This window comes from Buceros rhinoceros, unplaced genomic scaffold, assembly GCF_000710305.1.
Source record: "Buceros rhinoceros silvestris isolate BGI_N320 unplaced genomic scaffold, ASM71030v1 scaffold48134, whole genome shotgun sequence".
Classification (NCBI taxonomy): Eukaryota; Metazoa; Chordata; class Aves; order Bucerotiformes; family Bucerotidae; genus Buceros; species Buceros rhinoceros.
The window spans coordinates 1797-20958 of NW_010410876.1; the positions used below are offsets into that span (position 1 = coordinate 1797).

General features: G+C 37.2%; 2 protein-coding genes across 2 annotated transcripts; both read left to right on the forward strand.

The window, feature by feature from the left end:
* Nucleotides 1–5048: 5048 nt before the first annotated feature.
* LOC104493115 (dystonin-like) lies at nucleotides 5049–6928 on the forward strand (the record flags this gene model as incomplete). Its single annotated transcript, XM_010135744.1, has 6 exons — nucleotides 5049–5161; nucleotides 5296–5402; nucleotides 5937–6056; nucleotides 6385–6480; nucleotides 6560–6687; nucleotides 6799–6928. Coding segments are annotated over 6 exons (694 nt in total), but the record flags the coding sequence as incomplete, so codon positions are not given.
* A 2357-nt stretch (nucleotides 6929–9285) lies between these two features.
* Nucleotides 9286–18983, forward strand: LOC104493116 (dystonin-like; the record flags this gene model as incomplete). Its single annotated transcript, XM_010135745.1, has 16 exons — nucleotides 9286–9452; nucleotides 9591–9684; nucleotides 10026–10180; nucleotides 10829–11291; nucleotides 11379–11507; nucleotides 11705–11782; nucleotides 11887–12048; nucleotides 12147–12251; nucleotides 13729–13824; nucleotides 15155–15280; nucleotides 15666–15818; nucleotides 16066–16220; nucleotides 16354–16480; nucleotides 17313–17496; nucleotides 18361–18518; nucleotides 18805–18983. Coding segments are annotated over exons 1-16 (2531 nt in total), but the record flags the coding sequence as incomplete, so codon positions are not given.
* Between the last annotated feature and the right edge of the window lie 179 nt (nucleotides 18984–19162).

The window sequence follows — 19162 nt, forward strand, 5'->3', positions numbered from 1 at the left end:
TTCCTGTCATACCAACATAAGAGAAGATAAAACCAAAAAGAGTGTACAAGGCACAATGATCGTGTGAAACACATTAGCACAGTATGTCATTGAGGCTGGGGACCTACGGAGCTTGAGAAAAGAATTTGCCACATGCTTAAACAGTATGCAGAGCTGTATTCAGCAGCATGCTTTTTGGTTTATCATTGTTCTAAGGATAAAACTTCTCTGTGGCAGTTTTCAATTAAAAAACTGCTTGCATTTGAATTCTAAAGAGTTGCCTAACTTCAGTGCTGACTTGCTCTTTGGCAGTTTTTTTGACCAAGACTTAGCTTTGTACCTCATATGGAGACAACTTCGTTAGTTAAAGTTCCCCAACATTGACTCTGCATATAAACTGGTGTAAATATTTTTTTAGTGCTTTTGAAACTCTGTTAAGGGCCAGGTTAAATGGTAGGCGTTAGTATTTAGTGAGGTAAGTAATAAATAGATTTTACTTCATCATTTCACTTGTAGAGTTCCTGGGAAAGTAGCAGGAGATGTATCTTAGACAAGATAGAACTAAAATTTCTGAATGTTTCCTATTTTCTAATTATTCTCTTCGCAATCTTTCTGCTCTTACTCAAAATCTATAGAGAGGATGATAATGTATTTCCTGTGCTTCCTTCTGAAATATGTGCTGAATCCTATCTGTTTGAGAAATCTCTCTATTCTTGTTTGTCTGTCTTTTAAATTTATGACACTGTTTTCTGGCATGGTCTTCAATTTGTTTCAGTAGTCCTCCCATCCCTGAAAAATGCATGAGTCTCTCTGGCAACTGTCCTTTTCAATAGTCTGTGCACAGTGAAGCAAAGACTGTTTAATTTTTATAGGGATTTTCTAATTACAGCAGTGGAAACTCTATAGTGATGGGTACATGTCGCTCTGTCTTCAGTCATGTTTTCTTTGCAAGTTCTGCTTAAAACTCACTGTATTAGTATTTCTGCTCAATATAAATCGAGAAAGAAATACCTTTTAATATCAAGTATTATTCAGGTGGCGTCCAGAGTTCTGAATGAAACAGTTGTGCAGATTAGACAGCTTAGGTGGTTCATGTAAATAACTTCAGGCTTGTCAGTTAGCCTCCTGAACTCATTAACAGTATTTTCATGTGGAATATTTCTCTGGTGTATATATGTTTTAATAAAGTTAAACATCGTTGTAATATAGCCAACTGTCATCCGGGAACTGTGAAGAGGAGGATGTGGTTTCTTCGTCCTTGACTGGGAAAATAAAAATTTAGTTAAATATCTTTTTCCCCTTTTGAAATATCAGATTCCCTTAAAATCTAACCTTCTGCTTTAACAGGCAAATATTGTAGCTGCTGGTTTGGTTCTTGAACTGGTTTACTAGGTATCAGGTTCTGGCCTTGTGAAAATCTACGTGTGCCTAACTGTATTCATTATGTACAACTCTTTGATTTCAAGGAGTCTTTGCAGAGTACAAATCTTGCATATAATCTATGTAACTTGCATTATAAACCCCTTTATTTCTTTATGCTGTCCTGCAGATAGTGTTCATTTCTCTTGGTGGTGCTAGGTATTGTATGTTTTCTTGAATAGATCATAATTTTGTCAGCTCCCTATTTGAAGTGGTATCAATCGCACCTTTCCCCCCTCACTTCTCATACAAATTGTGTCTAATTTCTAACATCTACACTAAGATCTGGAATGGCAGGTGCCAATCTTTTCTGTAAAAGAAATTATTAATGACTTACAAGGTAGAAGCCCAACCTCTTGACTTAGGTGCGGCTCTAGCAGAAGCATTGCCTTTGCATGGAATGTTCCAACTCAGCTGCTGTTTGGGATGTTTATGTGTGTGTTTTGATGGCAAGGACCCAGCCCACTGAAGAATCTGCCATAAGATGACTCACAATATTACAACAGAAGGTAGAGTCATCGTCTTTTACTGAAAGTACATGTAATTTAATTTGTTCTTGACTTAATAAAACCACTTAATAGTCCTATGCAAATTGATATAAAATGTATTTGTAATACGTGAAAAATATCTTCTACAAAACTAATGTATTTTCTGTTTAGCTTTTAAAATGAAAATGTTTGTTGTGATGGATGATGCTTTTAAATCTAGTGTTTATTTCAATTAAGACAGTTACATATGTGTGTAAAGAATACTCATCACAACTGCAATTGAAGCAGTTAGTATTTCTGAATTCAAAGGAGAAATTAAGTACTAAAGATACTGGAAAATATTTATAAGCCTTTATAACACAGCCCTACAACACTCACTGTGCACAATCTGTGTTCGGTGATGCTGGATTCCCTTGATCCTTCAGAGAAGGATCAGTGATATCAGCGTGGAGATTCCCATGCACATGCTGAAATGCGAATTCCCATGTACCCAGATAGTGGACAGGTATCTCTGCAAACTTAGAGCAGATAAAAACTACTTCTGTTTTTGTTGAAAATCATGAGAAAACACTGAAACAAAAGGAACAATGTGGCAATCAGTGATTTCCTGAGCCATGGCTTTTTGGATGCATTTTTCTGGGGCTAAAAAAAAAAATCTTTTATTGAACTCTGGGAGGTAAACTGCTTCTCCTTAACTGCTTCACAGGTAAACTGTGGCTTTGCAACATATCCCTCTACTATTTGGGAAGAGGGTAGGGTGATCTGCAGAGGATGGAGGACCCAAGTGCCCCAGTGAGCACTTCCTATGGCCAGTAGCAGGTGCTTTTGCGTTCAAGTCATAATACCTGTCTTCTGCCTTTCATAACTCATCTTCTGTTCTGACTGTTCTCAGCTGACTCTTCTCAGTCAGCTGTTGATCCTTCTGTCTGCTTCAGAAAAACAAAGGCAAGCACTATCGAGAGAGACAAATGCTGTCTTCTGTAGTGTTTTCTGGTAGATCAAGACTTTAGATAAATGTACACCAGTTAATCTAGGTTGTTATGCTATATGTTAAGTGGATAATTAACTGAAAACAGCAGTATTCATTGCAAATTTCCCTTGGTTGTAAAGGGCAACTGGAATAACCCGATGCTGGCAAGGGTGGGAAAGTACATTTAAAAGGGAGAAAAGCATCTCAGAGTGGGCTTTTCTTCAGCTGGGGGGTGGGAGGGGGTTGGGGTGGGTAAAGCCACAGCACCGATGTAAAATGCATTATGCAACAGCAGTTGTTTTTACTGAATTTTTTTTTTTACCTGTATTGCAGTGAGGAAAAACCTTACTTCCTCTTCATCTAAATGAAAATTTTATTCTGAGGAGATTATTGTGTCATTGTCTTTGCAGCTTGCAGCCTGTTTTCTGGGAATAGTCAATGCTTTTACAACAACTTGTCTTTTCTTGTTCTGAGAGTTGGCAATTGAATAGGCAGTGCAAACAATTCTTGAGCCATTTTTATCAAATCTAAAACAAAGGAAGGCAGTTGAAATAAAATAACCGAAGCAGTAGTGTACACTTGGAGAAACTTTCTTCTGTTGTCAAAACTGTGCTGTGAAAGCAATCTTTATTACTTGTACTGCCTCCATTATTGTGGCTGAAACAAAAGACTGGAGTGCTCTGTTTCCTTTTCTAGTATTGCCTTTTATTTTTAATGGATTTTCTGTGCTGCTAAGAGCAAGAGATGATATTGGTTTCATTGCATTGTTCTCTTTGCCCTGAAATTCAGAAAAGAATGGCATGGGTTGATTATGCTTCCACTAAACATATTGGAAGTGGAAAGTCCCACTCATTTAGGAGGATTATGTTTCTTTTTACACCATTTATGTTTTATTATTAATTAAATGTTCTTTCAGGTGAAGTATTATTATCTGTCTTGTAGACTTGTCTTCAAAAGAGCACAAGGATTCCAGTGGTTCTAAACAGCTGAAAAGAAACACATTTTTATTTCAGGTGTCCTTGTAATTAATTCAATGACAAGCTTGTATTGAGTTTCCCAAAGTTAATACCATTTTGTGATGAAGGGAATTTGGAGTATTGCCAAATGAAATGTTATCATTTGTTTGAACAATGTGATACTTAACAGTTTTATTTCTCTCTGTTGCAATTATTTAAAGCTTCTCCTAGGTAAAACTGTGGAAACAAAAATGAGAAGATTTAAGGACAGAGTTATTCACTAAAGCTTGATATCTCAGATTATTTCCTTTGGGTGTTTTGTTTTATGTTTATTTCAGCATGGGTCTGGTTTTCAGTAGTATAGGATTACAGTAGCAAAGGTTTCAGACCCTTGTGAGTATAGCTGGCTTCAGTGGAACGAGTTTTTGCTCAGCATCTTTGAGAATCACTTCATCCTTTTAGTTTCTATGGCTAAGAGGATTCTCAGTGGTGAAAGAGGCAGACAGTGCACACTCTGCCCTGAGAACCACGAGATCTAAAAGCCAAGCACCACATAGCAAGGCTAAAGGACAACATTAATTTTGAAGTTTTAGATTAATTGAAAACATTAGTGATGTTGGCACAGGGTAATACGTATGGGCCCTAAAGATGTCTAGCAAGATGAAGGTGTAAGTGCATAGGGCTGAGGGTTGATACAAGAGAACTGGCAGCAATGTTTATCTGAAAACAGGGGTTCAATGCAGTTTGAACAAGACTTCTTTAAGGCCCGATAAGAATACTTGTCTTCCACATTAAAGTGATGGTTTTGTGCCTGAACTTGTTTCTGTATGGGTTTTGTCATGTGCTGAAGAGTTTGATTCAGAATGACTAAAAATTTGTGAAGGCAGTAGAAATTAACTTTCTCATGTACATGAGTCCTAAGAGGAAAGTGAGTTTGAGTTCCTTAAGCATAGTGGGAAGGACAAGGTGTGATAGTACAGTGGCAATGCACATGAATAAATATGCATAAGAAAATAGTTCTAGATAAAGGATGGCTAGAAACTTTAACATGTAGATAGAGAAGAATAGACAGTATTGTAGTTTATCGCTTAGCTTGTGTTTATCACTTAGCACTGACCTCAGGTTGTTAATGAAGACTCTGTTGCAGTATCCATTCATGCTCTTGATTTACTAATACAGCAGTGATTTTAAACTACTAAAGAGTTGTAATCAAGTGTTGCTGTTTTTATTTGACAGGCCGGACCTGATAGACATGAACACCGTTGCTGTTCAAAGCAACCTTGCAAATTTAGAACATGCTTTTTTTGTAGCAGAAAAACTTGGTGTTGCCAGACTGCTGGATCCTGAAGGTAAGATAGCTGCAAAGGGCTTTGTTGCAAACCCCCAACATTAAAATAAAATGCAAACTGCCTGCAGGTTGTAGCATGTTCGTGGTCATTCTTACGACTATGTGATAAAACATTGTTCTGTCTTGCTTGTTTAGATGTTGATGTTTCCTCACCTGATGAGAAGTCAGTAATAACATATGTATCATCACTATATGATGCGTTTCCCAAAGTACCAGAAGGTGGTGAAGGCATTGGTGCAAATGTGAGTAGGAGAAAAATGCTTCTACAGTGTGTGAGCTTCCTTAATACAATTCTTGATTTCAGCTCCAGGATGTTATCTGGATCTTCTGTAGGACTGCTGTAGCACTTCTCATTGTCGTGATTTTCCAGGTTGAGATTTTAGAGACTTAGCAGCTATTTTTCAGTTCTGGACGTGAAAATGTTCATGTAAACTGCTTAACTAAAACAATACATCTGAAGTTGGAGAAAGATGGAGTAAAAATTCTTATTTCTCAGTCATGGACCTATAAATCGTACCTCTCTCTGTTTCTTTTACATTTGAAGTTTACTAGAAATTTTTGTGTTTTCAGTGGAATTGTTTGGGATGAAAACTGAGGAGTGAAATCATATTTGGAAGCTTTAACTGAGTTGTAACAAGCAAGTAAATATCGTTTCACTATGGAGGGCTTAGAAATCTCTTTTCTTTGCGTGTGAAGACCTCAGGCTCAAAGATAAAGCAAAGATGAGGTGTCAGATGATTTTGTTTTGATCTGTAATCTGGGTTGTGCTTTGGTAGGATGTTGAAGTCAAATGGGTTGAATATCAGAATATGGTGAACTACCTCATGCAGTGGATCAGACACCATGTCACGATCATGTCTGACAGAACATTTCCCAACAATCCTGTGGAACTGAAGGTGAGGTGTGGCCTCTTAAACTCCTTGTTGGAATGACTCTTTCTCTTACTGACTCAAAACATGCTTGAACAAATGAAGTACTTGTTGATGTATACAATCAAATCAACTGTAGAACAGTATAATTTCCCAACCTTTTCAAAGTACAATAAATGCATTACTAACATATGAACGATCAAAGGCAAATCATTAGCTTGTCACTGGTAATTTTTTGTAGAGCTCAAGAACAGTATAAGAACATAAGCTTATGAAAAATATTAGGAGAGCATTCAGAGAGTAAGTTTATATTGACTGTAAGTAGAAATTGACAATGGCTTTTATGTTTCTTTAGGCACTTTATAATCAATATTTACAGTTTAAAGAAACAGAAATTCCACCAAAGGAGACAGATAAATCAAAAATTAAATGCCTATATAAACTGCTAGAGGTAAGTTTTAACATGCATTAAAATGTACAGAAGTTCCCTTTCTGTGGCTTGAAATAACACGCATGTATGAAATGTTAAGGTCTGGATAGAATTTGGACGCATCAAACTTCCTCAAGGCTATCATCCAAATGATGTAGAAAAAGAATGGGGAAAGCTTATTATTGCCATGCTGGAAAGAGAGAAGACCATTCGACCTGAAGTGGAGAGGTATGCTAGTAAATGTTTGACAGGCTTGGTTAATAAATTTTCTGTTGTTTTAACCCATATTGAAAATTGTAAAAGTCTTCATCCGTTATAATGCCCACATTATTTTTCTAGATCAAGTACTTCTGCCTCTGTTCAAGGCCTGAAGTTCTTTATCTACTTCATTGGAGCACATCCAGATGGAAATAATTTAGGTGGTCTCATTATGAATAATATCTGTGCCTTAGATCATCAAATCACCTAAATGCAAATATAACCACTTTCTTTTTACAGTTAGTTAGAGCTAGGTTCGTACTACTTCTCTGTCTCATTTGGACTTGATTTCATATGAGCAACATCCTCATCCTTTACATTAAATGCCCATTTCATTTGGGGAGCAGCATCTGGGCTAATGTCCTATTCTGAGGTTGTTTAAAAGTCAGTTGTATTCAAGAGCACACAAAGCATTTAGATGTGCAAAGTACATAGTAGTCTTCCATGGCAGTAGAATGCATGACACTGTTTGGTACATCACTGATAACATACTGAGCATGTTTAAAGTCTTATTGCAGTGTTAAGAGTTTTTCTGCTTTCAAAGCAGAAAAGTATTTCAAGAGTATTTCTGCTTTTCTTTTGAGTTATGTGGCAGACACAGATACTGTTCATTGATGATTACTGTTCATTCATTAAAAGCCCTTTTAATGAAATTAAATGATTCTTTGGGCTTCTACTTGCAGGTAGGTGTAGATACCTGGGTCTGGATTCATTCTGCTTTAAATGTCCGAAGGAGACACCAGAGATCTGAATCACTTTCTAGAGAATGCTGGTACTGACCTTCTGGTTACAATAGGGTGATCATTCTCTCTGGTTTTTGTACCTGAAATTAGGTGTGAACAATCCAGACCATCATATAGGAGGTCTTCAGAAAGACAGATTTTAGCCAGAGAAGATACTAAAGATAGTCAGAGTTAAATAAGTATGTCTCAGGCTTACAAAAGCAAAAGCATGACTGAAGTGGCAGATCCAAGGGGAGGGGTTGAATCACAGCATCCTGCTCTGAAAAAGTTGCTGTAGAAGAATACAACGTTGTCCCCACCATGCAGAGCAGAACTCTGGAAAGCAGCAGCAGAAATAACAGCCTGCTAGATCTTGCAGGTTAATTTGTCCTGACCTGCCAAAAGCTAAGTTAGTTCTCCAAAAGGAATTCTCTTCATACTTGCAGAAAGCTGGATTATCTTTGTTAAGACTTTGTATAAATGACATAGTTTACCTCTTTTTTTATTGAAATAGATTGAGCACAGATAAACAAATATAAACTCCTTCCCATATTTCAGGATTGGTAAACAAATTTTAAGTGACAGATCATATGGTGATAGTCACTGCATGTGGTTGTCACTGTAAAATGAGAGGGAAAATTTGATAAAGTGATTCTGGCTTAGTGAACAGGTTGTTGGTTGATCTGGATGCAAGAATGTGATCCCTGTTAGTTGCACTGGTTACTAGTGCATCTCACTAATATGAGGCTGATAACAGCTTGAGGAGTGGGATTCGGTTGTGATGAAAATGTTACCTCAGCTGAAATTTGGCAAGTACTAAAACTTTGCCTGCAAGTCTGGTGAATACACCTGAAAGTATCCACACAGAAGACATATGGCCAGATTGGTGTCTGTGATCAAAGTGAGTATTATGTCAGTGAGGAGAGTCCTGAACTGAGCTCCTAGTCTGCAAAAGTAGCAGCCTTTGGCATTACTGTAGGGGTGTGTCTGTGCCTTTGCTGTGCTCTTCTGTGTAAAGAGATATTATGGTATGGCTATGGTTTTTCAGGAGGTCCTAAAAGCAGGGGCCAAAATACTGGAAAAAATCAACCCTAACCCAAATTTTGAGTTAAAATGTAAACTTAAGGACAGTGATCAGATTTTTATTCCTTGTTTTGTGGTCAGCACAGCAATAAGTAATTAGCTTTCAATGTGGAGGAAGCTGAAGGGAAATCTGCAGGTGAGGACAGGGCAGTTAGTAAATGTGTGCTTGGACAGTGGAGTAATGATGGTGGGTTGGACGGTGTACAGGTGTCTGAAATTACATTGTTGTGAGCTGATAAACCATAATATTCCCCCAGTTTTATTGTGCATTTCTGTTTGAAGAAACAGGAGTCAGCTGTTTCTGGAGATGTTTTATTCTGTATCATGGAGCTTAGTGTTCCCTTCACTCTTATTTGAAACTTTTAATTGAAGAATCTGAGTAACACTGTAGTGACTTCTTTAAGTTTTTATTTGGCTTATAGACATTTGGTGACACTTAAATAAAATATTTGGCATGGCTGTTTCCTAGAGACGCCCTAATGTTGCTGCCTAGTCTGTACTTGCAGAGCTTTAATGCAAGGTAGAGGAGCCAAAAGCAAGGTAGCGTACATAGCCTTAGGTAAAATACTTTGAAGAGCTGGCAGGATATTAATTGCTGGGTTTTGAATATGCGTACTGAAGCCTATTTAAAGGAGGAGTGGTAGGTGTTTCAAAAGCCAGGAGTGAAATTTCATCCCTAGAAGCTGTACATTTTGTAGGAGTTTTATCTTTTCATTTTTCAGCAAACGTGAACATCCAGAAGGACTGTGCTCTGGATGTAAAAATGAATAGCACTAGTTATAGCTATCATAGCAGTGATTCGCTGTTTAGCAACAGTACTAGTGCTCGAACCAGTGTTGACTCTAATGAGAATTTTCTTTCTGTAAATTGTGGTCCCACGCTGATTAAATCTTGTATAAGCTTTGGTAATGGCACCTTAGAAGGAAACAGGTAACTTGGACATACATATTTGTGCTTTGTGTTAGGTGCTTTTTGTTTGTTTTTGAAGTCATGCAACATGTATAGTAAATATAAATAACTTTATTTAATATTTACTCATTTTTTCTGAAATGCTCTGGCATCACCTAGGTTGGAAATGCTGCAGCAGATTGCAAACAGAATTCAGCGGGACAGCCGGAGCTGTGAGGATAAACTAATACTTGCTCGGAACGCTCTGGAGTCTGTAAGTCAGTCGGTGATTTTACTTGTCTGTGTTCATGAACTTAGTGCAGTGGAATGGCTACTTAAAAAAAAAAATTCTTAAGGTTTTTTAAGTGCATACTGAATAGCTGCTACTTTTACTGTCATTGTGCTGTTATTTTTAATTTAGCATTTTTTCAGGAAAATAACAAATTGCCTAGAGTGAGTTCTGTTAGATTTTGTTGTTGTTGTCGGTGGTTAGAGAAAATGCTTCTCAATTGTTTCAAGATTTGAAGGAGTTTTTACAAAAGAATTAGTATTTCTTACAGCTTATTTTTCTTTGGTTTAGCTACAGGGCTTAATGGCTTTCTCTTATTTATTAAGGACACCAAGAGATTAGAGTCAGGGCTCCAGGTTCAGCATGAAGCAGAGATAGCTGGGTATCTTCTTGAATCTGAGAACCTTCTCCGCCAGCAAGTGATTGATGCCCAAATTCTTATTGATGGAAGATACTACCAGGCAGATCAGCTTGTGCAAAGGTACTTTACAATGTATTTATATGAATAAATAAATGTCCTAAATATGGATATCCACTATGGGCAACATTTATGTCTATGGACAAACTTCTCAATTTGTCTTTCAAAATGGAGGCAAGATTTCTGGTGACAGCTGTAGATGTTTTAACAACTAACAAATGGGGTAACACTAGCCTAAATGTTGCAATGTGTACAGTCTTGTTGGAAAGATGCATTTATACAGGATAATTCAGTTTTATGAAGAAGTGGCTCCAAGGTTTTTCAGGATTCGTCCTGGTCTGGGTGAGATCGAGCACATAACAGCTCCTTGGCAATGGATTGCAAGTGTTTGATCTACTACAACATGTAGTATCTTGTAAGATTTCTGCTTTGCTGATTGTTCCCTGGAGTCCTATGGTGCATGCTAGTACCCATACCATGCTGATTTTTCTGGTCATTGCCTGATTTCTTCATCTACTATCAGTATTTATAGAAGTATAAGCTGACACACCCTATATGTCCTGATACAAATGCTTATTTATAAATATTTAAGTACAACTAAAGTGTAAGAGGTCATGCGAATTCATATTGCTATTCAGTTCAGCATGATAAGCCTTAATCATAAGCATTCCTTGAAATATTTTTTAATATTTATTTATTTTATTTTTATAGGGTTGCAAAACTTCGTGATGAATTGATGGCCATACGGACTGAATATTATTCCGTGTACAACAAGGGGCATGCACTGACAACAGAGCAGACAAAGCTTATGATATCAGGAATAACTGAAAGCTTGAACTCAGGATTTACAACAAACCTAACCCCTGAATTAAATGCTGCGATGACCCAAGGTTTAATACCTACTTTGACTTCTTCCAGCTTGACATCTGGCCTTTCATCAGATCTTACTTCCAGACTGACACCAACAGTGACTCCCACTTACACACCAGGCATTCCACCACGGTTAATTCAAACCTACGGGACAGGAGTAGACAGTGGGACTCTGCAAACACTCAAACTGATGCAAATCAGAAAACCTCTTATGAAGTCAGCTTTTGTGGATCAGAATTTAACGGAAGAAGAGGTGAACATGAAATTTGTCCAGGACCTATTGAACTGGGTAGAAGAAATGCAGGTAGCAATCTTTATGGAAACAGTCTATTTCTATTAGTTAGGTTTACTCCTTGTAGATCATGGCTAATTTTTCCTTCTTGTTTGTAAGATGCAACTTGATCGAGCAGAATGGGGTTCAGATTTACCAAGTGTTGAAAGCCATTTAGAAAATCACAAAAATGTCCACAAAGCTATTGAGGAATTCGAATCCAGCCTTAAAGAAGCTAAAATCAGTGAGGTACAGCACAATATTCTTGATTTCTTTGGTTACTTTCTTACTGGCTGACTCATAAAGTAATGTTAAATTTTAGAACTGTGTTTGGGTTTCATAGTCTTTTACTTCTGATCTCTAGATGGCATATCTTGTAACCAGGAGATCTAATGGTTTAACATCTAAACTTTTTATTGTCTTTTGACCTCGTATACAAAATACAGATCCAAATGACTGCTCCTCTTAAACTCACTTATGCAGAAAAGTTGCACAAATTGGAGAGTCAGTATTCGAAACTTTTGGTAAGTTTGTCATTCCTCTTTGATGTTCAGCTTTCCAGTGTACATCATCTTTAAGGGATGAGCTTTAAATTCTGATTTTTGTTAAATCTTCTTTTTTAATAAAGAACACATCAAGAAATCAGGAAAGGCATCTAGATACTCTTCACAATTTTGTATCTCGTGCTACTAGAGAGCTGATATGGCTGAATGAAAAAGAAGAGGAAGAGGTTGCATATGACTGGAGTGAAAGAAACCCCAATATAGCAAGAAAAAAGGAATACCATGCAGTATGTATTGCTAGGATAATCCAGAGGGAATAATTAAATAATCTTTAAGAATTTAAGAGATTTTTAAAACTTTTCTGTCATTTTTTGTCTGTAAAAAGGAATTAATGAGAGAACTTGATCAAAAAGAAGAAGTTATTAAATCAGTACAAGAAATAGCTGAACAATTGCTTCTTGAAAATCACCCAGCCAGGCTAACCATTGAGGTAAGTAAAAATAGTACACAAACAAGAAAACAGTTCCTTGATTTAATAACCTTAGATTTTGGGAGAGGAGGAGGGAAGTGCTAATTCATAGGAAATTAAACAACAAGACTCTCAATAATGGTGCTTTTCCTTTTCCTCTTCAACATTTCTGTTGTATCTATCTTCCAGTTTCCAAAGAGTTAAAACACTTCTGTTAAGTTATGGTTACATCTTGATTGCTTACATAAAATCCCCCTACAGTCTAAAATTAAAATTTCCAGAGTTGGTCTGTACAGACATTTCTGGTTATGGATGCAGCTTCTAGAGTTACGATAAAGTTTGCATTGTCAAACTGAGGAGACAGAACAGTCCTTACGTGTTTTCTCTCATGTTGGACTGAAATAATTTTCTGCAGAGCTTTTCTAGTCACTTACTATATGTACAGGCTCATATTATGGTTTCGGGTTGGTTTCATAACTTATTCATCAGTGAATTATGAAACGTGTTTGGATGTTAAGAATCTGACCAGGTGATACGACTGAGGTAAGCTCTGCAGTGTTGGTAAACGGTTTACAGAAAATTTATTGTAGCTGTTTTGTTGTCATAACAAGTTTCCGAAGGAGAATGCAAAAAGCTTTTTCCCTGTAGATATTCAAGAAAAGAGTAAAGACAGACAGTGGGTGTAAAATTGGAAACAATAAAAAGCTGTTTTATTGTATAAGAATGAAAAAACAGTCAGGAAGAATATTTATGGTTCTTCAGCTCTGAGTTTATATCTGTGTAAATGGGAAACATGAAGAAAACTCCCGTCTTGTTACATTTGCTTTAAATAATAAATGACTTTTTATATAATGTGGGGAATTCTAATGGGTACTTACCAGCATAATATACTTAATATAAGAATATATTAAAGATACATATTATGAAACCAGGCCATTGCACTGCAGATGATTATGCAGGTTATGATGTCTATAATAATGCTGTATTGGGGCATTTAAAAAAAATTATGCCTTTTCTACAGAAGAGTCGATGCATTAATGCATCAGTTTGAAATTAGTTGGAGCCAACAGAAAAATTCTTTTGAATTCCCCGAGAATCATAAGAAATTAAAAAATTAAGACTTTCGGCTGATTTCACAAAGTCAAGAGTACCCTCTGCTGGTGCATCTCCAGCAGCAGCAACCTTCAAGGCAGTGTGAGAGGCATCATTCCAGGAGTGATATGTTCTTTAAATTCCTGTGCAAGTTAAATAAAATTATACATTGCAGCAAGTCCTGATTAATAATCATTCTGTGTATTCAGTGTTACTTTAATACCTGATTTGTATCCAGGCAAGAATTCAGCTATTTTGACTGAGTAGATGAGCTTAGGCTGTGGGAACCTCAGGAGCAGTAGTCCAGTCCCTGTTTAAAGCAGTGCCAGGGCTTTGTTCAGCTGCATTCTGAATGTGCCTGAGGATTTTCATTTCCTTTTGTAAAATATATCTTTCTTCCTTAAAGGCCTATAGAGCTGCAATGCAGACACAGTGGAGCTGGATTCTTCAGCTCTGTCACTGTGTTGAACAACATTTGAGAGAAAATGCTGCATATTTTGAGGTAAGAAAGTAAAACAATAAAAATGTGAAATATTTTTTTTGTCCATAGTCAGAAAGGTTCACTGAAAGATTTAGTTGCTTTCTCATGGTAGTTGTAGAATAGACGTTTGTCAAGTGCAGTCATTAGATGATGAATGGGCCATGCTCCCACAGTGTTACCACACCTGTGTTGTCTTCACTACAGTTATATCAGTTCTCAGCAGATGAAAATCTGGTCTGACATTTTTTCAGAGTGCTACAGCTGCAAGTGGGGACCCTGAGAACGAAGCTGTTCTCTCCCTGTTTTGTACAACTGCCATCAATACAGCTTCTGCAGATGATGTAGAGGAGAGGGCACTGAGCGATGCCTGAGGGAGAACATATTCTAAGTGATTGTTCCAGGAATACCCAAATTGAAGTGGAACATACAGCATTAATAATAAATTGAGCAGAGGACACCCTGACATCAGACATGTCCAATGAAGGAACTTTTCTGATTATCATTCATTTACATATTCAGCAAATGATACAGTACTCGGTTATGTGCTTGAGGATCAATTATTTCTCAGTTATATGCACAAGGATTGAAGATCGATGATTGCTTTGTTTGTGTGTGGTTTTTTTTAAATCTACTCTTCTTATATATTTAAATTATAAAGATTAATCCTTAGTGTCTTCTAGGTTGGGTGGTTGAAGAGTAAGGGGAGTATCATTAGGATGCAATGTCTGAGAAATGTGAGAGGCCAAAATTAGGAAAGGGACCCTGGAGAAGACAAAGTTGAGTGATTTGTCTTCTAGATGTAGGGAGGAGAAATAGGAATTCTGGTTCTAAGACACAAGGTTTCAGGGGTGAGGATTTTCACAGGACATTTCCCTTTCCAATCGTGCTTAACCCTAGTTTGGAGCTGCAGATGCCCACATAAAATTGGCAAGCATGGCAGCTCACTTGCCCTCCTTGCAGAAAATGTTTGCTCCAGTGTGCTAGCTGAATTTTGCAGCTAGTTTGCTGCAGTTTGTAGGCTTTGTCTGTTCTTCACATACGAAAGTAATTGTAATTCCAGGGGAAACAAGAATTACTTCAGAAAATTTTTCTGTAATTAACTATGGTTCAATAACTGCCAAATTAATTTTGCGTGTAGATAGTACTGAGAATAACTGGTGTTACAATGTGTGCCTTCTTGCGTATGTTTAGACATGAGTTCATGAATAGCAATGAGCGGCGCAGTGGTCACTTCAAGCTCCTCAAAAAGATTATTTTCAAAAAGACAGCACTTAAAAAAAACTTCATAGTGTAGCTGTCTGTATACTTTTTAGGTTCTTTAAAAATAACCCGCGTACTTGTCTCATCTTAGTTTTTCAGTGATGCCAAAGAAGCCATGGAATACTTAAAGAATTTGAAAGACACCATATACCGAAAATACAGCTGTGATAGATCAAGCAGCCTTCATAGGCTGGAAGACCTTGTCCAGGAGTCTATGGTAAGAATTCAAGGATCTTATTAACATGAATTACCATTGAACAAGAAATGAGTAGATTATAGTTAGACATAAAGTATGTGTATTAAAATTATTCCTTTTAAGTGAGGGGAGAAAGTTTTATTTTTTAGAACATAAAATTAAATGATTGCATCTATCCATGTGTAATGACTTTTTCGTAGCTTTAAAATAGAGTTTTATTTATTTCTTTGTCTTTCAATGTTGTGGGAAAACAGTGGATTCAAAAAAGATACTTTGTTTTTATAAAAAGTGTTATTTTAAGAAACGTGGTAAAAGAAGTCAGGAGAAGAAAAGCTAAACAGGATCAAAGAAGCAGCACTGTATTCTGGCCGTCTCTTTTGACGTATTCTTTTCTTAACTGTTTTAGGAAGAAAAAGAACAGCTCTTGCAGTATAAGAGCACAGTAGCAGGCCTTGTGGGGAGAGCAAAGGCAATAATTCAGCTGAAGCCAAGGAACCCTGACTGTATACTCAAAACATCCATCCCAATTAAAGCCATCTGTGACTATAGACAAATTGAGGTTAGAAACTTGAATTTTCTCAAATGAGTTACAGACGTGAGATTTTAGCTAATGTTTCATTAATTACCATGTTCCTGGACAATGCTGGACTCTGAATTTCTTCCACTCTAGTAAACAAGAGCAAATCCTTGCGTCAAACATTGCTTTTGTTGTTCTGTTGCTTATTTGTTGACATCATTTGCAGAAGTGCTTTGAAAAGTGTTTTGTAATGTTAGCTCATTAAATTCTGCTTTTCTGTTAATACTAGATAACTATTTACAAAGATGATGAGTGTGTATTAGCAAACAACTCCCATCGTGCTAAATGGAAAGTCATTAGCCCGAGTGGTAATGAGGCCATGGTTCCATCTGTATGCTTTACAGTTCCTCCACCAAACAAAGAAGCAATAGATACAGCCAACAGGTAAGGACAAAACAAAACCACTCATTTTCTTTTAAAATTCATTTATATGAAGCTTGGGTTAACATAACATGTAACTTTTTTCCCCTTTTCATGTGTTGCTCTGGTCTACAGTTGAAGTCTCTTTATGTTTCAGGATTGAACAGCAATTTCAGAATGTTCTGGCCCTTTGGCATGAGTCACATATAAACATGAAGAGTGTGGTGTCCTGGCATTACCTGACAAACGAAATTGAAGCTGTTCGAGCTGGCAATGTTGCCTCGGTATGTGCTATGTCTAGGAAGGGCCTTTTAGCTGTTTGATGGGAAATCATAGACCACACTTTGCAGAAATGTTGCATAATCAAAAGTTTGCAGCAATACTAATCTTCCTTGTGGGAGTAGCCAGGCAATGAAAACTGCCATTATTTCCTCATGCTGCAAGTTCTTACTAACAGTGGAAGAAATTTGAAATAACGTTTAGTCTTCCAGGCTGAAGGCAGCTGAATACTCATTCTTTCCTAATGCATCTTTTCATTCTTACACATGTCTGTAACTTGAAATGTTAAATAGCTAGTTAGGATCAATTTATCAGAAATCAAACCATGATACAGATCAAAATACTATCCTGATTTACACAATGTTAGATGTATACCATAACAGTATTTAATATAGTCGTTTGTGATACAACATTGGTGTGTAACTGTCTGCAAACAGTTGTAGTAATGTCTGCAATACCCGAAATGACATGTTGATTCATGATTTTCCACTGTTGTTGTTGGAAGGAAGGAATCTGAGAGAATTTTTGAAGTGTCCCTACTTGTATGACTTGCTGCCTGCTCATCTGTTATCAGGTGGTGTTAGATGGAGAACTGGTGTCTGATGTAGGGTTGGCTTAGTACAGCCCATTGCTGGCATTAAAGAAGGAAAAGGATTTTATAGTGAATGTAAACTGGAAGTCGTCAAGTGGACTCCAGCAAGCTTTCAGAATCTCTCAGTTATTTGACTTACCATCTTACTAATTGGTCACTCTTGCTTTTTGATAAAAGGTGTTACAGGGAACTGTGTGAGTGATGCTTCATTGCTGACCATGCCTTGGATTTATAATCTGTTGCAGATCAAGACAATGCTGCCAGGTGAACATCAGCAGGTTCTAAGCAATTTGCAATCCCGCTTTGATGATTTTGTGGAAGATAGCCGGGAGTCCAAAATCTTTACAAGCTCCGATACAGCACAGCTGGAAAGGGAAGTTAATGTTTGCAAGCAATACTATCAAGAGCTTCTGAAGTCTGCAGAAAGAGGTAAAACTTTTCTGAGAAGAGTAGAAAGATGCCCTTATGAGAGAGGCTGTATGTCTTGAGAAAACTTCTCTCTCTGAATACAAGCTCTAGTGAATTTACCCGTTTTATCATATTGATAGTTAATGCCCCAGTTCTTCTGAACACAGTCATCATTTTAACAATGTGCACGATTACATTGTACAGAAGTTCTTAATTTTTTTAACTTTGCATATATTAAGCTATGTAAAAATATTGATGTGTTATTTAGTATACAGAGCACTACAAAAAATTTCACACCCAAGAATTTATTCTGTGCATTCTAGCTCACCGTTTAGTCATGCCGTCCTTGTTTTTCCACGTTAAAAATGCAGCTTCTTTACTTTGAGTTCATAACAGAATTAGAACTTCATTGCCTATTGTTAAGGCAATAAACATGTCCTGGATGTTTTCCTAGCTCCACAGAATGCCTGTAGTTACTGCCTTCTTAACTCTGTTTTTAACTACTACTCTGGTTTTTAACGAAAGATGTCTTGTCCTGTGCATCTGAAAGAGAGGACTTAAAATAAAACAAAGCAAAAATACTGTAGTATTGTGCCTGGTATCACATGACTGAAAGAAACAGTCACTAAGTTTAGCAGCATTTGCATAGGGGTGATGCCTGCACTTGGGATGAGTGAAATACGCTGATTTTTCATGTGTGAGGAGATGATTTACTAATAGCGGAAAATGGCCTTACAGCCACAGTTCAAATGGAAACTGGTGGAATTTCAACTAGTCATGAAAAGTCCTGTAGAATGGTGGCTTCATGAAGTGTTCCATCAGAAGACGTAGTGAAAATGACATGATGGCTTGCTTTGCTAACAAGTGCCTTGCTTCTTTCAACAGAGGAGCAGGAAGAGTCTACTTACAATCTGTACATTTCTGAAGTCAGAAATATCAGGCTACGGCTGGAGAGTTGTGAGGAGCGGTTAATACGTCAGATCCGAACCCCAATGGAAAGGGATGATCTACATGAAAGCGTGTTTAGGATTTCAGAGCAAGAGGTGAGCCTTTGAGAAAGGCTGTTTTACCTGGGAAAAGAGATTTATTTCATAACAAACATACCCAGAATTTTTGAGTGCAGCCAGGAAGGTTTGCGGTGCATCTTGAAAAGATAGGGATCAAAGATTATGCTTGTGTTTGTTTACGCATACCTTCCTTTCAAAAAATCTTTAATGGTGTTCACATGAATCAAGCAAAGGAGAGCAGAACTGGACTGTTAATGACATGTAGAGTATACATCAGGTTGATGTAGGATAAAAGCACTGTGAATCACCTTTCATTTTACAGAAACTGAAGAAAGAGCTGGATCGACTGAGAGATGACTTGGGAGTCATCACAGCTAAATGTGAAGAGTTTTTCAGTCAAGCTGCTGGTTCACCGTCAGTCCCTACTCTGCGCTCTGAGCTCAGTGTTGTTATTCAGAACATGAACCAAGTTTATTCCATGTCTTCGATTTACATAGATAAGTATGTAATAGGCCACCTCCCATTGCATGTTTTAGCTTACAATCTTCTCTTCAAAATGAATAAAGATATTAGTAAGAACAATATTGATTATACATTTTTTTACATGTATGAAGGAGTACCCCCGTAACAAGAATAGGCTGATAAACACAGCTTCGCTGGATCAAAAACTGGCTGGATGG